General features: G+C 33.1%; 2 protein-coding genes and 2 pseudogenes across 2 annotated transcripts; 2 read left to right on the top strand and 2 right to left on the bottom strand.

Moving 5' to 3' along the window:
- Positions 1–6,094: 6,094 nt before the first annotated feature.
- Positions 6,095–6,432, bottom strand: LOC17892699 (proteinase inhibitor). Its single transcript, XM_006299282.1, has 2 exons — positions 6,372–6,432; positions 6,095–6,291 (listed from the first exon to the last, which is right to left on the bottom strand). The coding sequence occupies exons 1-2, from the start codon at positions 6,430–6,432 to the stop codon at positions 6,095–6,097; spliced, it is 258 nt and encodes an 85-aa protein (XP_006299344.1).
- Positions 6,433–7,215: 783 nt separating this feature from the next.
- On the bottom strand, positions 7,216–11,158 carry LOC17893038 (annotated as a pseudogene).
- A 1,147-nt stretch (positions 11,159–12,305) lies between these two features.
- LOC111831531 lies at positions 12,306–13,608 on the top strand (annotated as a pseudogene).
- A 1,645-nt stretch (positions 13,609–15,253) lies between these two features.
- On the top strand, positions 15,254–17,322 carry LOC17891429 (nudix hydrolase 9). Its single transcript, XM_023786549.1, is given in 10 exon segments — positions 15,254–15,337; positions 15,438–15,512; positions 15,728–15,784; positions 15,914–15,996; positions 16,103–16,161; positions 16,291–16,439; positions 16,530–16,673; positions 16,767–16,925; positions 17,035–17,112; positions 17,115–17,322. Coding segments are annotated over 10 exon segments (912 nt in total). The 5' UTR covers positions 15,254–15,271; the 3' UTR covers positions 17,157–17,322.
- Positions 17,323–21,411: the final 4,089 nt, after the last annotated feature.

The following is a 21,411-nucleotide window of genomic DNA, read 5'->3' on the forward strand; positions in this document are numbered from 1 at the left end:
GAGGTGTTAGTTTAAATTCTCGGTTCTGGTCACGTGTGTCCACCTCTCGAGCGCGATTCCTCATCAAGGGATCTTCTCTCCGCTGATGTTGACGCCTTAATGGATCTGGTGGTGGATCATCGTCGTCATCCGGGTCAAGGGAGTCTTTTTCCTCTTCACGGGCGTTCCTTCGAACCTGAACTGGTTCAGCTTCAGCTCTGGGCTGAGGCTGCTCCACTCGGTGGTGAGCTTGTATCAGGATAGATATGATGGCTACACAAGATGGCGGTCGCTTCTCTCTTGTGTAGGAAAGATGGTCGTTGATGTAGATCTGACACGATGGCGGTCGCTTCTCTCGTGTGGGTTCGAATGAAGGGGAAGTGCTGGCAGATTGAAGTACACCACAGAGATGTGATTGGTCTCTGATACAGTACACGATCTTAGACTTGTGGAATCACACACACAAGACAAAGAACAAGCTTATTCTCTTAAGAACACTTAAAGAGAAGAAGTGAAGAAAGTTCGGTTCTTTATTGATAATCAAGGGTGAAAAATCGTACAACTGCTGCAGGGGGACTTTATAAGAGTCCATCAGCTAGCCCTAGGGCCAAAAATAAATGCAAAGAAATACAAAAGGAAACAAATAAAAATCAAACACAAAACTCATTGTTTTTGGAAAGAAAATGACAAAATAAAGAAACTAATTGTGCACACTTAAACTCACTTAAAGGGCACATATTCTAGCCGTTGTTGGGGCTTAGTGGACCTGCAAATATCGAAAATACTGAATAGAACTTACCTGGATGCGATCTAGGCCCAATCGATGTTCTCTGAACTACGTCTTGATCTACTTCATGGGTCTTGTCAGGTGCATGTTTGTTTGTTGGTTTCTTGAAGTAGATGGTTTATTGGAGTTTCTCTTGGGTAGCTTGATCAGTCTCTTGAAGCTCTTCCAAGTCCTTGATGTCTTGTTCTCGATCTTCACTCTCTCGATCACTCTCGAAGGTGAAGCTTGTTTTGCTCGTCTCTTGTGACTCCATTGTCTTTTCTTGGATTCTAGAGGTTTCTTCACCTGTCAAAAGAGAATTCATACCTGGGGAAATGGTATGTTCAAGACTCACTTGGGTGAATGCTTCAGCAAGCTCTTCCTCGGCGATGGGATCATATCCGTCGTGATGGAGTAAAGGTGGTACAGACCAGTTGACGTAGTTCAGCTCTAGTGAGCTTACAATGTCTTGTACAGCTAGATCGAACCTCTTTCTAAGTTGTTTAGACTTTGAACGAGTCATGGGACCTAGTGGGACGACTGGTACAGGGTGTGGTAAAGGATCTGGTATTTGATCTAGTTCATCGGGTTGGACAAGATAATCGATGTCCGCATCATCTTTGTTTCCCTTTTGCTCATTTGCACTGCAATCAAAAGAGAGGCTCGTTTCTCTCTTTCTCACCTTTTTTTTTTCCGAATAACTAAGAGGTTCTGGGCCGAAGTCTATACATCCCCTCAGACCCGAGACCAGAACATGTTATATGGTTTCATGTAACTCCCCGACCGTCAACCTCTTAATGGGCCCCACGTTCACCACCAGCCCATGGGTCCACCTCTCGTAATGGGCCGCACGTTCTCTCACTAGTCACAAGAGCCCATTAATATCCGACGGCCGGTTTGCTACGTCCGGGAGGTTTAAAGTCTTGTTTACCGACCCTACAAATCACCACATGATCTTTCCCTATATTTTGGCCTCACTCACATAGTTCCGACAACCACTTCCCGGAAGGTCACCCGTAATTTTTCGGGAAGTGGTTGTCGGAACTGTGTGAGTGAGGCCAAAACACAGGGAAAGATCATGTGGTGATTTGTAGGGTCGGTAAACAAGTCTTTAAGCCTCCCGGACGTAACTAACCGGCCGTCGGGTGTTAATGGGCTCATGGGCCTAGTGAGAGGACGTGAGACCCATTAAGAAAAGTGGGCCCATGGGCTGGTGGTGAACATGGGGCCCACTAAAGAGATGGCGATCGGGGTGTTACACTTGTTCCAAGATCATTTTTGTTCGGTAGAATCTAGAATAGTGAGATGGTAGACCGGAAGGAGGTAGCTTCTTTTCGGTCTTATTTTTCAACAAGATCTATGTGTCTATATAGATCATGTTCCTGGATTAACAAAAATGTGCAAAAGCTGTATTTTCCTTTTTAATAATCAAACGAATTTGCAGAATAAGCCTATTATTTCAAAGGATGAAATAAAACCGTGGGGAAGATCTGTGCTTGAGAATTGGTGTCAAACAAGGAGGAGCTTGGAAGCAAAGAGAAATTGAGATGATGATACTTAAGCAAGAGACGACGCATATGGATATTTTTTTAGCTAAGCTCTGGTCTCTCTACCCAAATCGTGTAGATCGTGCTTTGTTGGGTGATATAGATGCATTTTGGTGAGATGTATAGTTTATAGTGGATAGGAAAGTAAAAAATGATAGAAAAGTAGTAGAAAGTATGTCAAACTGAAAGAATTATCTAACAAAGTTGGTCTAAACATAAATAACTCTTCTTTGTTTCCAAATTTTGAACTGTTGTAGTTTCAAAATTTGTAAACTGTTATTAACAATAAGTAATATATAAATATTAGTTTAAAAAATTCAATTAAAATAAATTATAATTTGAACGATGTGAATGTTATATATTTTGTAACTATATTTGTTCGACTGGATAGAGAAGTAGAGGTTAGATTTTCCTTTGTTTGGTTTGTAAGAACAAATTTAATGTTTTCTTAAATTTTCAAATAATTATGTAAAAATATATAATATTTTATTATAACTAGTTGCGAACATTGAAAGCTAGGGGTCTAACAAATAAACACAATTGTTAGATATAAAACCTTGCAACTTTTGAGATCATTAACAAATATAAACCGTTAGATGAGAAAACCAAAACAATCTCATTCGTTAGATTAAAACGATGATATCAATAATCACAAAAAAGTGGTTTGCTAGATGATATCAATTCTAGTTACCTAGGGCTGTCATCACGGGGAAATGAAAACTTAAAATAATTAACATTGTTAAATAACTTTTTCGAGTAGAAAATTGATTATAATTTTTTAACTGTATATTTTTTAATTTAATTTACAAATTTATTTTCTTTACCTTTTCTATATTATGATATATTAGATTTGTGAGACTGAGAAAACTTTCTTACAATTTTATCTTTATCCTTCAAATGATATTTTTCTAATGATATCGCTGCATTTTAATACTGATTATCCTAGATAGTCAAAAGAATTCAATATTTATGAATGGCCATTTTTTACTGTTAACGTGCCCCTTCTTTTGCTTTATTTAAAAAACAAAGCTGTCAACGCAATTATGAAATGAACTTCTAGCTAATGCCCTTAAAAGCATATCAAAGATTCCTGCCTTTTCCTTTTACAAAATCTAAGAAATTTTTTGGATACAAAGCTCAACTATTTCTAGCATAATACATGTTTCAATCACCAACGAAACATTAGTCTCATAAAACTAATGAGACAACTCTACAGATTCAACCAAATTCAACATAATATTATAGGAACATAAGCAATACCATAAGAAAGAATATGTTTCAATTTAAGAAAAAAAAGGTTTACAATGACAAATTATTGTCAATTAGACTTAAAAGAACATATATATGGTGTTTTGGTGAGGCATCTACATATGGCACGACTTTTCATTGGACAAAGATCAACATGAAGCAACTTCTTCTTCATGTATGCTTATGTTATATCAATCTTATGCTTTTATCAAAATATGAGCTATAAATTTAAGGGCGATCTTGCTTCAAATCACATTTCACAAATCACAGTATATATTAGAATCATATCCAATTGTATCTACAGATAGAATTCAACTATAAATACCAACGAATATTGTTGTATCAAAACACCAACCTATGATTAATAATAATAAATAAATAAATAAAACACAACAATTTGAAATAATGATTTGTAACTGATTCTTGTAGAAATTTAGAAGTATAATTAAACAATAAAAATTTAGTGAAGTCACTAATCAAACAATAAAAAAGGGAGTAGAAATTATAAGTTTAAAGGCTTATCAAAATATAAACTAAAATGAGGAAGATGAAACAAAACAAACCAGATGATGTTTGAGTGTAAATCTATGGCCATGTTACTACATTTTATATGAGTTGTATACTTTTTTGAAGTTAAATTAATCAATCAATAATTTTGTTGCAAATACAGAAATCGATTCAGTGACAAGAAGAGAACAATGTTAACAAGATATATGAAAGGTATTCACATAAAGCAAATTTCAAATCATTATTCTATTGAAATTTACAAAAAAGTAATAAGTATGCTGATAGTCAAAATTAATTACCTAGATCAATACATTGAAGATATAATCAATGCATGTATAAGATGGAAAACGACACCAAACAGAGGTTGAATAAGGAAATCAATAAATAAATCAGTCATAGTTAAACCAAGATAGTTAATCAATGAAAACTAATAAATCGAAAAAAGAATATACAGATCTTTTAAATCCCGGAGGTGTGAAACAATACTCAGACAAACAATACTCAGAGGTGGAAAAATTTTGGCGGGAAATTTTTGGCGGGAAATTTTTTTTTGGCGGAAAAATTTTTTGTCGGAATTTTTTGGCGGGAAAATTTTTGTCGAATATTTGACGGGAAATTTTTCGGAAGGAATATTCTTTTTGTTGGAAATAATATTCCTTTCTTAATCATGTGTTATAATAAATGAGGGTAATTTAGTCATTTTGTACATTGAAGAGGGTATTTTTGAAAATGGACACCTAGAGAGGGTACTTGTAGAAAATGGTATCGTAAAAAGGTTAGTTGTGCAAATTTCCCAGAAATATTTGGATTTAGTCTCCCAATAATAATGATGATCTCGATGTACCTTATTAACCATATAAAAGTTTATAATTTTTCATATTTGAAAAAGTTATTTTTGAAAATGGATAGAAAAGATGGGTATTTTTAAAAAGGGTATACCAAAAGGGTATTTCTCAAAAATTCTGATGTTTTATAATGAATATATATATATATTCAATTAAAAATAATATGACAAAAAATTTGATTATATTTACACAATATAAACCTAAATTATAATGGGATTTAGCGAGAAAAAAAAAAGTACTGAGAATATAAATTTATCTAATTTATGTATCACAAAATTCTCCAACATAAATGAGATAGGTTGAGACGAAACATGAATTCTCATTTAAAAACACGTATAAGAAAGGTGACAATAAAAATGAAATTTTTAAAAAATATTTCCAATATGAATTTAACTAATTTTTTCAATACTGCACATATGTTAAACTAATAAACAAAATAAAAAAAAATTAACAATATTTCATAAAAATTGAAAATTAAAACAAAAAACAAGATTAAATGAAATGAACTAAATATAAGGTAAATATGTTAAATTTTAAAATTGTTCCATATGAAAATTCCAAAAAATATATAAACCAAAAAATCAGAAACGAATATATAATAGTATAAAAATAATCATAACGAGAGATAAATTACGTCAAATCCAAAAAGAGAAAAACGTAAAACAAAAAAAAATTATGAAAATATATAAAAGGATAATATAACCAATAATAAATACAAAAATATGTCCGAAACCCATAAATCATTTTCAACTTTCAGGGCAACGTATTAAAAGGGTCCACAATATTAACATTTAAATCTATATTTGGTGGGAGCCCTAATTAATAACACATGTTTCTCTATGATACTCAAACGCACTTCCGTTTACACACACATCGACTTATACTATACACACTTAATTTATCAACTACTAATTAATCTAAAACTCAATAGGTTTTCTATACAAAAACAAGCGAAGATTAGAAAAAATAAAGTATGCTATAGTAAAAAAATAAGTACAAAACAAAATACGAACCAATTACTCATAAACAAAATAATAAAACTTACGCGCGGACAACCGACTAGTATACATATATAACAATTGTAATATGCTTTATAAAAGAAACTATATAGTAAATGGCGTGATATGTTATTGATGAAAATTATTATTCCCAATAATGGTGAAACGTATAGAAGTAACACTTTCTTAGAAGAAAAAAAAAGATCAACCGATCTTAGGGATTGTTGAAACATGGCCGTGGATATCTAAAACCACAAAGACCTTGTTGCAGCAAAAGTCGCTAATCCGACCATCTCCTGCGTGAAGGAGGATAGCTAACACATTCGGATTCTCTCTTTCGATTGTCATTTTCGCTACTTCTCCACTCTTTCCAACCAGTTCTGGCCATCTACACTTCTTTCCTAGAAAAAATATTAATTTGATTGTCACATTATAGTATTAAAAAAAAATGAAAATGAGAATATAAATATGAGTAAATTACCATTAGCACAACACTCTGGATCTTCGCAAGCGGTAACCAAACATGGAGGATAAGGAGACATCTCTACGTTTTTTTTCTTGATGATATTCTTAGGTTATATATATAGATCCAATTGTTATGTTTTTATACATGGAAACAAATTATAATTTTAATATTCCTTAATCACGAAAATGAATTATTGATTTGCTTTCCTAAATTTTTTTTTTTCATATTCAAAATCATTTAGCCATCATTGAAAATCGTTTGAGTAAAGAAAGAAATCAATTCTTTCATAGCTATGTTGATCACGTTAACGATCTACCTTAATTATGATTGATCAAAACATTATATAATATTTGATTTGATTTCCTTAATTTTTGGTTCTCGTATCTAAACTACAACCTTATGTGTTTACATATAATTAAAAGCATATAACAAAAAAAAAATCATTTAAGAAAAAGAAAGAAATCATTTACTGCCCTACGGTTTTTTTTTTCCTTTTTTTTTTTGATCATCAAAATTATATTATTTTTGTATTTTGACTGTTTTCTATATATGTTGTTCATTTATACTATAATTTCTGTAACTGTTCTATGACTGTTTCTTGTGCTCCACGCGGTTTTTTATTTTTTTCCTGACATCATGCAGTCTTTCTGTCTTTGTATTATAGAAAGAAGGGTACTACACATTTATTTATGAACCCTTATGGTTTGTAGAATCTCGTGTTTAATAGATTGAGTTTCAGATTCGATATATCAAGTTCTGTAGCCAAAGAGAATCCTCTGTTATTTAGTTTTTAGGAGATGGTGAGGAACCAGAAATTAAACATCATAATTTTATAGAGACATGAACTAATTCTGACACATTATTTCGTAGCATAAATAACAATAGGGCTTTTCACAGAATGGCTTCCATCCGACCATATCAAATGTGCTGAGGCAACTTTGTCGGCTTGGGGACCTTTGCCTGAAACCACAACCGTGAAAGACCTCTTATTGTACATAGATTTCATGGACAAGACATCTGGAATGACCCGGATAGTGAGTTCTGATCCGAGTACCTTGGCTTTGTAATTCGAGTTTGCCTTACCGACGTTTGTTACGGTTCTACGGAAAGTCAGGTTGAACGGTTCTGTTGCCGCGACTTTAGCCGTCATGGAAGGGTAGTTGAGGTTTCTTGCTAATGATTGGCTCTGTCCTTCACTGCAACTGCTGTGTTTCACCCGAAATGAGTCTTAATATCTTTCCCGTGTAGTTCAAGCCGCAAAGGAAGGTGATATGGTCGGATTTGGTAAGTTCATAGACAAGTCCTGGGTGAACTGCAGCTATCGGACTGACATGGCCAGCTCCATAAGCAAACTCGGCCATATCGTCGGAGGGAGATGTAGATGCTTTCATTGGCTGAGCTGAAAGAGACCCAAAAAAAACAAAAACAGAGTATGATTAAAACCTTTCTTGCATCACAAGAACGTTATTATGCTACCAAAATAAAATGACAAGACTGGACGTTATTTTGCATACCCGTCGTCATGATGGCTGATTGGATCATGGAAGCAGACCAGCGTGGATGAAACGTCTTTAGGAAGGCGGCGACACCAGAAATGTGCGGACAAGACATTGAAGTTCCACTTATTATAGAATACTTAACATGTCTTGCGTCTGATTGGCTCAGTGGACGGTTAGGAGAATAAGCAGCAAGGATCTCTGATCCAGGTGCTGTTATATCCGGCTGCAATTCAAATTCACATTCAGTTAGACACCAGAGAGACCGATCGATACAAGTAAATTGATCTTCTATGGTTCTATATGTACCTTCAAGATATCAGGAACGATGGTGTTGGGACCTCGAGAAGAGTAGGACGCTGTGATAGGAGCTGTCTGGTTAAAAATCGTCTCACTTTTCAGAACGGCAGCTTTGGCGTTTCTGAGCAAAACAAATGGAGCTTTGAGATGGGTAATTGTAATGATTAAATTATAATAAAACAGAGAGAAGCCATTTACTTTGTCAATTTCATGTAGGAGAGGACATAACTATAGTGCTCTTCAGAGCCGGCCCAAGCCACAAGCTAGTGAACCATGAGCTTGCGGCCCTGTTATATTCATTAATATTTCGGCCCTTAGTTTACAAAAATATTGTTATAGCTCTATCGGTTAAGTAGTTTGTTCAAGTTCTACAGGTCGTAGGTTCAACTCTACATACCTACAATTATGCTTATATTTTATTTTTTTTGGCCTTTTTTCCTTTTTTGCTTGTAGCCCTAAAATTGTTAGCTACGGCTCTGGTCCTCTTCCGACAGAACAGAGACTGAAAACGAGAAGATCGAGGCGTAATCTGCTTGGCTTCTCTTAACAATGGCAGCGACGGCACCCACTGATTGAACTTCATCCAAATTTTGAGAGGAATCGCATAACAAGATTTTTCCTCTGACACGCTTAGTGTCTAGACAACCTGGTGTGCAATACCTAAAATCACAAAAACCCATTTAAATCCACAATATGAAGAGCAAAATAAAATATGAAGATTGTCTTGTGATGGAAGTTACCTGGCGGTTTCCACATCGCACCTATTTGAAGCTGATCCTCCATACACCAGAGGGTACTTTGTTCCATTAAGTTCAAACGAATTTACTGATTTTCCCTGTTTTGCAACAAACATTAATGTTATAATAAAGTAAAAGTATGTATGATGATGGTTGACTTAAAAAAAAATGAGTTTCTTGGTACTCACGAAAACTGTCTTGTCTTGCCATCTCCGAGGACAACTTTGGTGACAAACGCACGGTTCGTATTACTAGCAGCAATGGATGCTGTATGTGACCCATGGCCATCATTGTCCCTAGCTGACTCCATTCCATAGTACCGTGCTCCAATAAGCTTGCTGTGCACAATAAACATATGATTCACATTATATGAAATTGACATCTTTATGTAATTCAAGTTTGTCGCTCGTTTGATAAATTTTGAGTGGATTCATACTTTTTGCAAGAGAAGTTTTTGCCTCCTTCACAAGCACCTCTCCATTTGTTAGGAGGAGGAGGAGAAAAGCCTTTGTCGCTAAAGCTTTCCGATTCTGGCCAGAGATACCAGTGTTGATCACTCCAATGATGATATTGCTCTCGCTCTCGGTGCTTGAGTTTGAGTGCACGCTTTGGCCTTCCTTGAGACCAAGAAAGTTCCATGAAGATGTCGTTTCGAGCTGATGTATCATTTAGGAAACACCGACACCACTCCATCCATACCTAATTACTAGGATTTAACCCGTGGTACACCACGGGTCCATAGTTTAATATATTTCTTTGGTTGATCATTTTCGTATTTGGTTTATATAGTTTAGTTTTATATATGTTTATTTCATTTAATTTAATATAATTTCATGAATTTGTATTATAAGTAGATTCATAAATATATGTGGTAAACAGACGGTATATCACGAGACGATTTTGTTGTAAATAAAAAAATATATTTTAACTTAACCCGTAAAATATTTTAAATATAGACAACCCGCAGAAAAATATATCATATTTATGTAAATTCAAAGCCGTTCAATCATATTTATGTACAATATTATTATATTTTAAATATTTGTATAACTAAAATATTAATAATACTATTAGTTTTTGTAGAATTTAAATATTTTCATTATTTTAATATTTTATAAAACTTAAATAAAATATCATAATTTTCAGCTTATTAAAGTTTTAATATTTATCATATTTTAAACTTGTTAAAAAGTTAAAATTTATAATATTCTGAAACTTTTTTAAAATTTTATTTTTCTTAAATAAAGAACCGGATTAAACTAATAAATTTTTTAATTTGGATACTTGAGAAACCAAAGTTCATGCTCATTTGTAGTTGTAAACATATTAGTCTTATTTATAAAGGTTTTGAACTATTATCTAAAATTTCATATCTTATGTATACGTTGTACATATATTTTTCCTTTATTGATTGAGTTAAATACGTCCATTTTCAAAATTTTAAATTGCAAAATGTGTGGAAAAAAATTTGTATTTTTATTATAAATATATTTTATGTAATAATATAAATTTAAAACAAATAAGAGTATATAAATATATTGAACATATATTCAGTTTATTAGAGAGAGATTTTAGGAAATTTTTTGATGTAAGAAATATTTGTTTCCAATTTTGCGATTTGCTTATGATTTAATTACAAAATTTACTTTTAAGTTTTGTTATTTATTCAAATGGCAAGGGTTTGATTTTGTAAATATTACAAAATAAAAGGTTATAAGCCAAAATAGATTTTAGTACAAAATGTACTTCAAAAATGTTAAGATAGATTATACGATAAGTTATTAAAACATACAGAATGTTAAGTTAAGTACTGTATAATAGTTTAATACATTGCATAATAATCCCAATAAGTACTCTTATGATTTTATTTTTAATTTTATCAAAGTTGATAAAAAGTACTACTAGTAGTAATTAACCATATTTATAGTAGTTTATTAATCATTAATGTAGTATTTTCAATAAATATACGATGTTAAGGTCGTACATGCAATTTTTTTCCTTTCAGACTCAGTAAGCCAAGCCGCAAAACCCGTGAAACTCCTTTTGTAGCTCCTCACGAAACGATTCTCAACAGAGCTACAAAATATATATATTAAGTTTTCGAGTGAGATCAATTATTTAAAGGCCTTTTAGCTTATCACTAAAACCAAAATATGAATATATGTAGAAAAAAATATTAATTACCATACATTTCTCGAAGGACACTCGTGTAGTCAACGAGATGTGGGAATGCACCCATGTATATTATATAGACCTGGAACATCATCATAATCTTATATAACTCGTATGTAACATAAACAAAAAGCAAAATATATAACGAACAGTTGTGCTACCTCTTTTTTTCCTTGGTCATTCCCTGAGCAGAAGACATTGAAAACCAAGAGAGAGAGAGAGAAATGAAGAGGAAAGACAATTTCGACATTTTTTCATAAATTTAGGAGAATGGAAAAGCTGAATATTTATAGGGGATCGTTTTTTTTTTTAAGCAATGTTTTTAAAATGTGTCGTTAACCCAAAAAAAAAAGAGTCAATAAGTTCAATCATTTAGTATTTTCTTTTCTTCCTGTTATCGATTTTGAACCTTTTAAAGAAAACTAAAGAAAATTTGTGGACCTGCATGTTATATGCAAATGAAAGAAAGCTAACAGACTGATCCTCTTTGATCAATAATGAAGCGACGTCGGAACAATCGAGAGCCGTCCTACAAATGTCCAACATAACCAGATGATAATCTCGTAGGTACAACAACATTATAAAACTGTGGTATTAATATACAAAATACGAATTATATGATTGGTTAATGGTTATATTACACAATACACATTATATGATTCTATATTAAGGTTTTCCTTAACCTTTCACGATGAAAATGACTATTCTACATTTTTTTTTTTTTTTGTAAACGGACTATTCTACATTTATATATTCAAAATTATGCTATGTTAAACCTTTTTAAGTGTAGAAAGACCAAATTTTACGATCAATTGAATGCAGTATAATTATAAAATGAACTGTCGACTACTGATCTTGGTGAACCTTGAACGTGATGAACCAAGAGTTTTAGTTGACAACTTTCAATTTCCAATATCCATAGATCGGAGGGGTAACTCCGTGACTCAATCCAGCAGCTCATGTCCGGGACCATGTGGTTAAAATTTAATTTTATTAAAGTTTTTTTATTTCTACAGTCAATTTTTAGTTGCAATTTCTACTTGAATATCAAACACAATATTTGATAATTTCTTTGTACCTCACAATTTGCGGAATTACTCCAATTGCAAGAACATAGAAATTACGAGTTCCTTCTAATGACCACAATTCAAGATCACAAGTACTACTCGGTGAGCTTGAGCTTACAACAAAACTCCACTAATTCTTTTTGTCAAAAATGTTCATTACAAACGATACACGCAAAGATGACTAGCTTGGTATGATTTAAAAAGAACATATTTACCTTTTAAATTCAATAATGTTAAAATCTATATTGTAATTTGTCTCGTATGTTGTAAAAGACATGTTAAAAGTGAAAACATGGAAGTCTACTCAATTTTGTTTGTAATACCGAATCTTACTCAATAATGAAGAAACCCATCATTCCACTTGTATATAGTAACGTACCCATTTCATTTATAATATATCCTGATCTTAGTTTTGTCTATATACATCTTTTGTAACCATCCTCTCACTTTATCTTCTTCGGTTATATCAACAAAAGTGTCTTCACTGATTAAGAAAGAAGCAGAGCAGTTCATACGAGCCGTAAAAAACTAGCATAACTCAATGCACCGACTAGTCTCCGTTATAACACCGGAGTCAGAGAATCTTAACCGTGCACAAAACATGATGAAGACGGCGATGAAGCTTCTAGAATCATAGTTCTGCCGTGTGTTAGAGGAGAATAGAGATAGATCCTGAATGTGTTTCGTTACGTTTCTTGGAACTCATCAAGATTCAGCGTTTCTACTCCGAGTACTGTCTTTGGTGGAGATCCTAACGCCATGGATGATCTGAAAATGATCGCTGAGTGTATGATCTCTACAGGACACGCCAACGAATGCGTTAGGGTTTACAAATCCGTACGTAAATCTATCGTGGACGAGACGCTACTCAGTTTGGGAGTGGAGAAGTTAACTCTACATCAGGTACAAAAACTGCACTAGGAGATTCTTGAAGCAAAGCTCAAATCATGGCTCCAAGGAGTGAAATTAGCGGTTAGGTCTCTGTTTTACGGCGAAAAGATCCTTGCTAAACACGTTTTCTCTAACTCCTCCGTCGCCGAGTCCTCTTTCACGGAGATTGTTCAAGAAGGAGCTTTGAACTCGCTCGTTTTCCCTGAAAATGTAGGAAACTCAAGAAACTAACCTCAAAGAAAATGTTTTGCGTGCTTGATATGTACGAAGCCCTAACCAATCTATCTACCGACATCGAATCGATCTTTACCTTCGATTCAAACTCTCTGTCGTCAAATCTCAGGTCATGAGATCGCTCACTAAGCTTAGTGAAGCCGTTAGATCGATGATTTCGGATTTCGAATAGGCCATTGAGAAAGAATCATCCAAGAAACCAGTAAACGGCGGTTGTCACGGAAGGTTATCCCGGTTTACGCTGAGCTTTATGACCAGGTTGAGTTGTTTAAGGATAATGAGATGTTTAGTGAGTCTATTGCCAGATATACCCCTGATGATTTGGGAAATTATATCTCGGGTCTTTACTTTGTGACCAAAGACTCAGGGAGTGTTTCGTCAAAATAAATTTGGGAGACATTGATTAAGCAGTTTGGACATTTTTTATTTTTTTGGGATGATTAATTTTTTTTTGTAAAATTTATTTTCTTTATTTTTGCATGAGGTTGGTGTTGTAGTGGAGTAATTTGATTACTACTCTTACCCTACGTGATTAGCTGTGCATAATCACAAAGTTGTGGTTTTAATTAACTTTGCAAAGTGGATTGTATTCGCTTTTCTACCAAACAAATATTCGATGCACATCTCTAGTCCAACATATATATAGCTCAACATAATTTGATTACATATTATTTTATTTTAGAATTTCTTTTCCCTTCTATGTATTTTTAGCAAAATAAATTTAAGTTTTTATTTTAATGAAAATATAGACATGTTTCAACGAAATTTTCAGATTTAATTTTCTCAGTATGCAAATGGATGGCATAAATTAAAATGTTGAAAGGTTGAATAAATTATTCCAACATATTCCAATAAATTACAGATTTTATCGCCAAAAAGAATAAGATGAACATGATGAGATTTTAAATAAAGAGCAAATGACAACGCAAAAAATTATAAGAAAGTATAAAATTTTGCCCACACACAGCCGTGGTCCAGTGGTAAAGGGAGAATTGGGGAAATTTTGGAAGGAACTAACCCATAACCCATGTTCGATCTACCCTGGAAACAAAAATCATTGTTGTGTGGGAAGTCTGTCAATTGGGCCAAGGCCCAGTTGATTTACCTGGTACTCAGAAATGCAGACGGCCTGACTACCCCTGGCATTAGTCGGAAAGCATTCCAAACTTGGGATAGACAGTGTGGTGGCCCTTTGGGGAATAGTCCACTCTGAAGCACTTCGGTACGTTTCTACTGGGGCTGACCGGATCAAACTATAGAGTTTACAAAAGAAAAAAAAGAGTATAAAATTTTATATCATCATCATCAAAGTTCAAAAGATACACAAAAGTTATACATATGGGCCTGGAGCTGAAGGAACATCTTTACAGGCCCATCGCAAGACAGTCATTTGTACAATTACGCCAGGTTTGATTTTCAAAGTGCAAAATCCAGGAAGTGTTGCGTGTACTGCTTTGCAACACGATGCATTTAACCATCTAATGTCTTTGGTGCCTACATAGAACCTCAACCTAGCGTAACATCCCGGCACAGCGTCTATCCATCTTGTCAAGCAATAATTATGCAGTGGAGCTGCTGCTTCTGATGGTCGGCTAATCAATGCCAAGATTAGGACTAACGAGAACATCATCACTTTGGTTTGTTTTAGTTCCATTTGTCTGAGACAAGTACCAAAAAAGAGAATTGGTTTCACTTGTGGGAGTTTGAGATTTTTCATCTTGTCTCTATGAATAAATAGTAAAGAGTTAGGTATTGTATTAGATGTTGTATAAGTTTTTGACTAACATCATTTTGGTAAGTTCATATATTTGTTTAACTAAAATATAAAGGAGAGAAAAGAGTTGACTAAAAAGGAAAAATGGATTACGCTTCGACCCATTAGTTCAATTCTTTGGATTAGTGGTTTCTTTTTTTCGGCCCATTTACGTATGGCCCATTAATGGTTTCTTTCTTCTTTCTCCTTTGCTTCTCTTTCTGTGTTCGAGCTTCTTCTTCCATGGCGAAACTAGTTAGACGAGATGAATCCTGAAGGTTCACGATACCAGATTCTTCTCTCATGTCCTTCTGGGCTCTCTCCGTCTCAGGTAATTTTCTCTTATCTCACCTTTTTCCTCTGTTAATCGGACTTAGACACATTGGTTTCGTATCCGTTATCATAAGATTTTGCTATTTCAATGCTTAAAGGTCTCGGTGGATTTCTCAAAATCGCATGATCGTGTTCCTCATTCCGATCCTGATCTGGAGGATTCTATTGCTCAGGTGAGAACCCGAAATGGAGTATCTTTACTAGAACTTTTGTTGGTTTCTGATACTAGAAACGTAATTTAATAATGCTTTGATCAAAATGTTTGAAATCTCAATTTGCAATTTCTTAGTCACTACTCTGGTTTAGATCATACCTTTTTGTTCATGGCGTAATTTGAATGGTTTCGATTTTGATCCGCGTTGAGGTTTGATGACTTTTGACAATTTAGGCTTGGGAGAAGAGAACACAGTGCAATTCATCATTGTTCAATGGCCAAAAATTCAGGGTATGATCTTTGAAGTTGTTCTGTTCTTAGTTACTAATCAAAGCAGCTACTTCATTATGATGTCTTTAAGTTTCCACATAAATGTGAGTTTTTTTTTTAAGTAGCTTAATCATAGTTGAAACTTTACAGTATGGATCATATTGTCTAGATGATGAGGGTGGTACCAATGAAGTGCCACACGTTTGTCTTCGTCTTGGCCTGACAGATTACAGGTTTCTCATTTATCTTTCTTCTTCAGTGTTTGCATAGGATTTGATTTCTGGTAGTACATTGTCTTTATGGAGAGAACTATTACTAACCATGTCCATGGTTTCCAAGGACTTTTGTAGGAACAAATTTGAGCTCTTTGTGGGAGAAGTTTGTTGTTACATTAGAAGGTATATCCGCATAATTTCTCACTTTGAGAGATTTTGTTACCATTGCCTCTAGTTTTGTGCTTGGGAATTTGTAGAGCTTCCAGGTGGTTTGATCAGGTTTCTTATCGTTATGGTTTTGTTCTCTCGCAGATGACTCAATAAGATGTCGACATACCTCTAGTCCTTTGGGTACTGGAGCAGTTATCGAAACTTCTGACAAGAAGGTTATCGTGTTACGCCGGAGTAATAATGTCGGGGAATTTCCAGGACATTATGTATTCCCTGGGGGCCATCCAGAGGTATTCACATGAAGCATCTTCTTTTTACATAAAGCATTATCATATTGTCTCTGTTTCTAACTCTTTGGTAGTTTGATTTTAACATTGTAGCCAACAGCAGTAGGTATTGATTATCATCAGCCTGAAGTAGATGATTAAACCAGCGAGCTTTTAAACAAGAAGGTAACTCAAGAAATGTTTAACAGCATTATCTGTGAAGTTGTCGAAGAAACTGGAATACCAGCATCATCACTTGTAAGCCAGAAGGATTTCTTAAGGATTTCGTTTGGTCTCTCACTTAGGCACCCTGAGTGGTATCTGATAGGGGTTTCTTTTATACAACTACAGAGCCAGCCTCTCTTCATCGGTATATCTCGTAGAGAGTTGAATGTAAGACCAGCTATGTTTTTCTACCTCAAGTGTAGTCATCATTCAGATGACCTTCCAAAATTATACTCTGGCGCTGCAGATGGGTTTGAATCAACACAGCTCCACACAGTCTCATTGGTGAGTACTCTAATCCATCGAGGATGAAAAACCATCAAGTGCATGTTTTACTCTCTAGTTATGATCCCATCACAAATAAATGTCGGTTTGCTTTAAAATAATCGATCAGGATGAGCTGAAGATGATGACATCTAGAATGCCAGGTTGCCATCATGGTGGATTCGCTCTCTACGAACTGATGCTTCAACACATCTCAAGAACATAAAGGAAAGCTCTTTAACGAATACCTAGGAGGACAATACTTGAACTTACAACAGTAAAAAACAATCTAGCTGCGTTATTGTTTAATCTCAGTATATATAAAAGCAAAAAATGTGTCTTTTTAAAAGGACATGTCTTTTAATTGTGCCTTTTTAAAAAGATAATCTATGCAATGTTTCACAATCACACCCTTTCATTCCATATATAAATATTCTACAGCTTGATTGTTTTGTTTTATTTTATTTACAAATTTATTTTCCTGAAACAATTGTTTCTTCAAATTTTTGTTTTCCAATCCTATTTGACTTTAAATTTGCTTAGCCATTATTATCTAAAGGTATTAATTGTTATTACCTTTTCGTGAATTAGTTGCTCAAACCCATTTTATATGATTCCTGAGATCATCGTTTTAATTTAATGGATGAGATTGTTCCCGTAATGTCATCTAACTGGTTATATTTGTTAATGATCCCAAAAGTTGCAAAGTCTTATACCCAACAATTGTGTTTATTCGTCGTACCCCTAGCTTAAAATTTTGGCACCTGTTATTTTTTCACACCTCTTTGTTTGTATACATAGATTTATATGGACCTTGAAAATAAAGTTTGTTTCTCTGAGTATTGTTTCTCTGAGTATTGTTTCACACCTCCGAGATTTAAAAAATCTGTAAATTCTTTTTTCGATTTATTAGTTGAAAAGACCCGACCCGTTTTTTTTAATTCATTAATTAATAGTCCCATACCTACTAATTAACCTAACCGAATTAACCCAACAATAAATCATCATGCACAACGGAAACATATTAAACCAACATTAATTAATCATAATATTAATTAACCAATCATTCAATAACCACAATTTACACCAGCAACCTAGCATGCCTCTAAAGCAGGTTCCAACAACAATTAACATATTCATAAACATAACAACCGAGACCCTAGATCACCTTCCTCTCCTCGCCATGATTCCACGGATCACAATTTACCTGCACCACAAACACAATGAGATGCGTGAGTATTATCACAAATACTCAGTGAGAGCGATCCTCCCATCTACGAGCTATACACACAAGCTATGAGATAACACCCACATATATAACATAAACAAACCATCCAGCAAGCTAAACATCCAATAACACTTCCAATTCACCTACAAATAATCACAAACAAGTCACTCAATCCCAATAGCTTAGATAAGCTCATGGTCCGCTGATCCCAATTCGCAACAGAGAAGAAGCGTCTCACAAAACTGCATATAACTCACTGAGTATTAATCCGAATTCACTTTTGTAAAAAGGAGAATCAACGTACACGCCTTAGGAAAAAACCCACCAAATTTCGTTAGCTTTCGATAAGATTTGATACGTCCGAACTCTATTCTACCAAGACGTGACGAATTTGCTTCTTTTGCTTTAAACACCAAAGCAAAGCTAACACTCTACTTCTCACAAGTGAACTTCTCCTTCTCCTTTTCTCAACTCAACTCTCAGAAACAACAGCGACAAAAAAAAAGAGAGAAGAAACGTTCTTTATAAAACTAGGGTTTTTGGTTCAATTATGATTAAACCAGGATTTATCTAAACCGATATTAATTAAATCTCCTTTGATTCAATTAAACAAATCGACTAGTTTAGAAAATCCACCGGAATTAAACCGACTCTACCATAATTCTTATACACACTCAAGTATCATATTATTTTCCAGAACACGTCCGTTACATTAGTCTTCATTGATTAACCATCTTGGTTTAACTATGACTGATTTATTTATTGATTTCCTTATGCAACCTCTGTTTGGTGTCGTTTTCCATCTTATACATGCATTGATCATATCTTCAATGTATTGATCTAGGTAATTAATTTTGACTATCAGCCTACTTATTACTTTTTTGTAAATTTCAATAGAATAATGATTTGAAATTTGCTTTATGTGAATACCTTTCATATATCTTGTTAACATCGTTCTCTTCTTGTCACTGAATCGATTTCTGTATTTGCAACAAAATTATTAATTGATTAATTTAACTTCAAAAAAGTATTAAAACTCATATAAAATGTAGTAACATGGCCATAGATTTACACTCAAACATCATCTGGTTGGTTTTGTTTCATCTTCCTCATTTTAGTTTATATTTTGATAAGCCTGTAAACTAATAATTTCTACTCCCTTTTTTATTGTTTGATTAGTGACTTCACTAAATTTTTATTGTTTAATTATACTTCTAAATTTCTACAAGAATCAGTTACAAATCATTGTTTCAAATTGTTGTGTTTTATTTATTTATTTATTATTATTAATCACAGGTTGGTGTTTTGATACAACAATAATCGTTGGTATTTATAGTTGAATTCTATCTGTAGATACAATTGGATATGATTCTAATATATAGTGTGATTTGTGAAATGTAATTTGAATCAAGATCGCCCTTAAATTTATAGCTCATATTTTGATAAAATCATAAGATTGATATAACAGAAGCATACAAGAAGAAGAAGTTGCTTCATGTTGATCTTTGTCCAATGAAAAGTCGTGGCATATGTAGATGCCTCACCAAAACACCAAATATATGTTCTTTTAAATCTAATTGACAATAATTTGTCATTGTAAAACTTTTTTTTCTTAAATTGAAACATATTCTTTCTTATGGTATTGCTTATGCTCCTATAATGTTATGTTGAATTTGGTTGAATCTGTAGAGTTGTCTCATTAGTTTTATGGGACTAATATTTCGTTGGTGATTGAAACATGTATTATGATAGAAATAGTTGAGCTTTGTATCCAAAAAATTTCTTAGATTTTGTAAAAGGAAAAGGCATGAATCTTTGATATGCTTTTAAGGGCATTAGCTAGAAGTTCATTTCATAATTGCGTTGACAGCTTTGTTTTTTAAATAAAGCAAAAGAAGGGGCACGTTAACAGTAAAAAATGGCCATTCATAAATATTGAATTTTTTTGACTCTCTAGGATCATCAGTATTAAAATGCAGCGATATCATCAGAAAAATATCATTTGAAGGATAAAGATAAAATTGTAAGAAAGTTTTCTCAGTCTCACAAATCTAATATATCATAATATAGAAAAGGTAAAGAAAATAAATTTGTAAATTAAATTAAAAAATATACAGTTAAAAAATTATAATCAATTTTCTACTCGAAAAAGTTATTTAACAATGTTAATTATATTAAGTTATCCTTTAAAAGAAATGCATTTTGTTTGTGCTTGCAGTTAGATATGTCCGGCTCTAGTAATGCATTCTAACCCAAGGATAATTCATCTTTCTCATTCTTCCTAAGTTTGTAGTTTCATCGTCGGTAGAAATTCATCAAAAACGTATTTTATATAATTTGTTCAAATAAATCCATTTCAACTCTTTCGTTGCAAATTAATAAAATAAAAATTTAAGACTGAGTAGTCATTAATTACATACATAAGAAATATCAAATAACTTATTTTAAAATTTAACGATGATTTATCTTTATTAGTTATTAAAAAGAAAAAAATGTAGCTAATCTATTGCTATTCAATTTTATCAACTTATTTAAATTGAGCGACCATGCATATGGCTATGTCGATGTTGTTAATATTTCTTTTAGGGTAGTTCTAAATCAAACAAAAAAATAATAATATACAAAATATAATTCTAAACCATCGATATTCGAGGAGAAAACAAAATTAACCAAATAAATTTTAACTACAATTTTTTCGGATCACCCTCAAAAATAAGTTACTACTTTTAGTATTTAATTTTTTATATATACATGTTTGTGTGTGTGTGTTTACATATTACATAAAACATATCTTTATAGAGAAAAATCACAATGTCTTTTTCCAAATTTGCTATCTTTGTTGTCGTCCTTGTTTCTCTAGCTAGCCTTCATGAATGTATGTTATATGTTTTGTTTTATTTTTTTATTGTTTATCATCATTACCACCTTTATACTCACAATTAAATACTCCATAATCTTTTCTAATGATTTTTTTTTTAAATATATATAGGTAATTTCTTTAAAGACCTTACCAAACCACCTATAAAAGATCCATGCTATCCAGCAAAACTTGGGGGATATTGCTGCCGAGATCTTGTTAAGGATGTGTATCCCTGCTACGACACCTTAGCACAATGTAGGAAAGATGTTAACATAAATAATTGCAATCCTTATGCAAAGAAGAACTAAGTATTTATATGTACCAAATAATTTCATGCATTTACTCATAACTCAAGTTGTAAAATTTAATCTGAATTCACCATATACAATTATGTAATGCTAACTAATAAAAATTATTTG

Source organism: Capsella rubella, unplaced genomic scaffold, assembly GCF_000375325.1.
Source record: "Capsella rubella cultivar Monte Gargano unplaced genomic scaffold, Caprub1_0 scaffold_3, whole genome shotgun sequence".
Taxonomy (NCBI): domain Eukaryota; kingdom Viridiplantae; phylum Streptophyta; class Magnoliopsida; order Brassicales; family Brassicaceae; genus Capsella; species Capsella rubella.

What these genes read in the sequence shown, in the direction of transcription:
- LOC17892699 (XM_006299282.1), bottom strand. Translation starts at nt 6,432, where the DNA reads ATGTCTCCTTATCCTCCATGTTTGGTTACCGCTTGCGAAGATCCAGAG. An exon ending in TCCAGAGTGTTGTGCTAATG is followed by an intron (nt 6,292 to 6,371) that starts GTAATTTACTCA and finishes TATTTTTTCTAG; the next exon opens with GAAAGAAGTGTAGATGGCCA.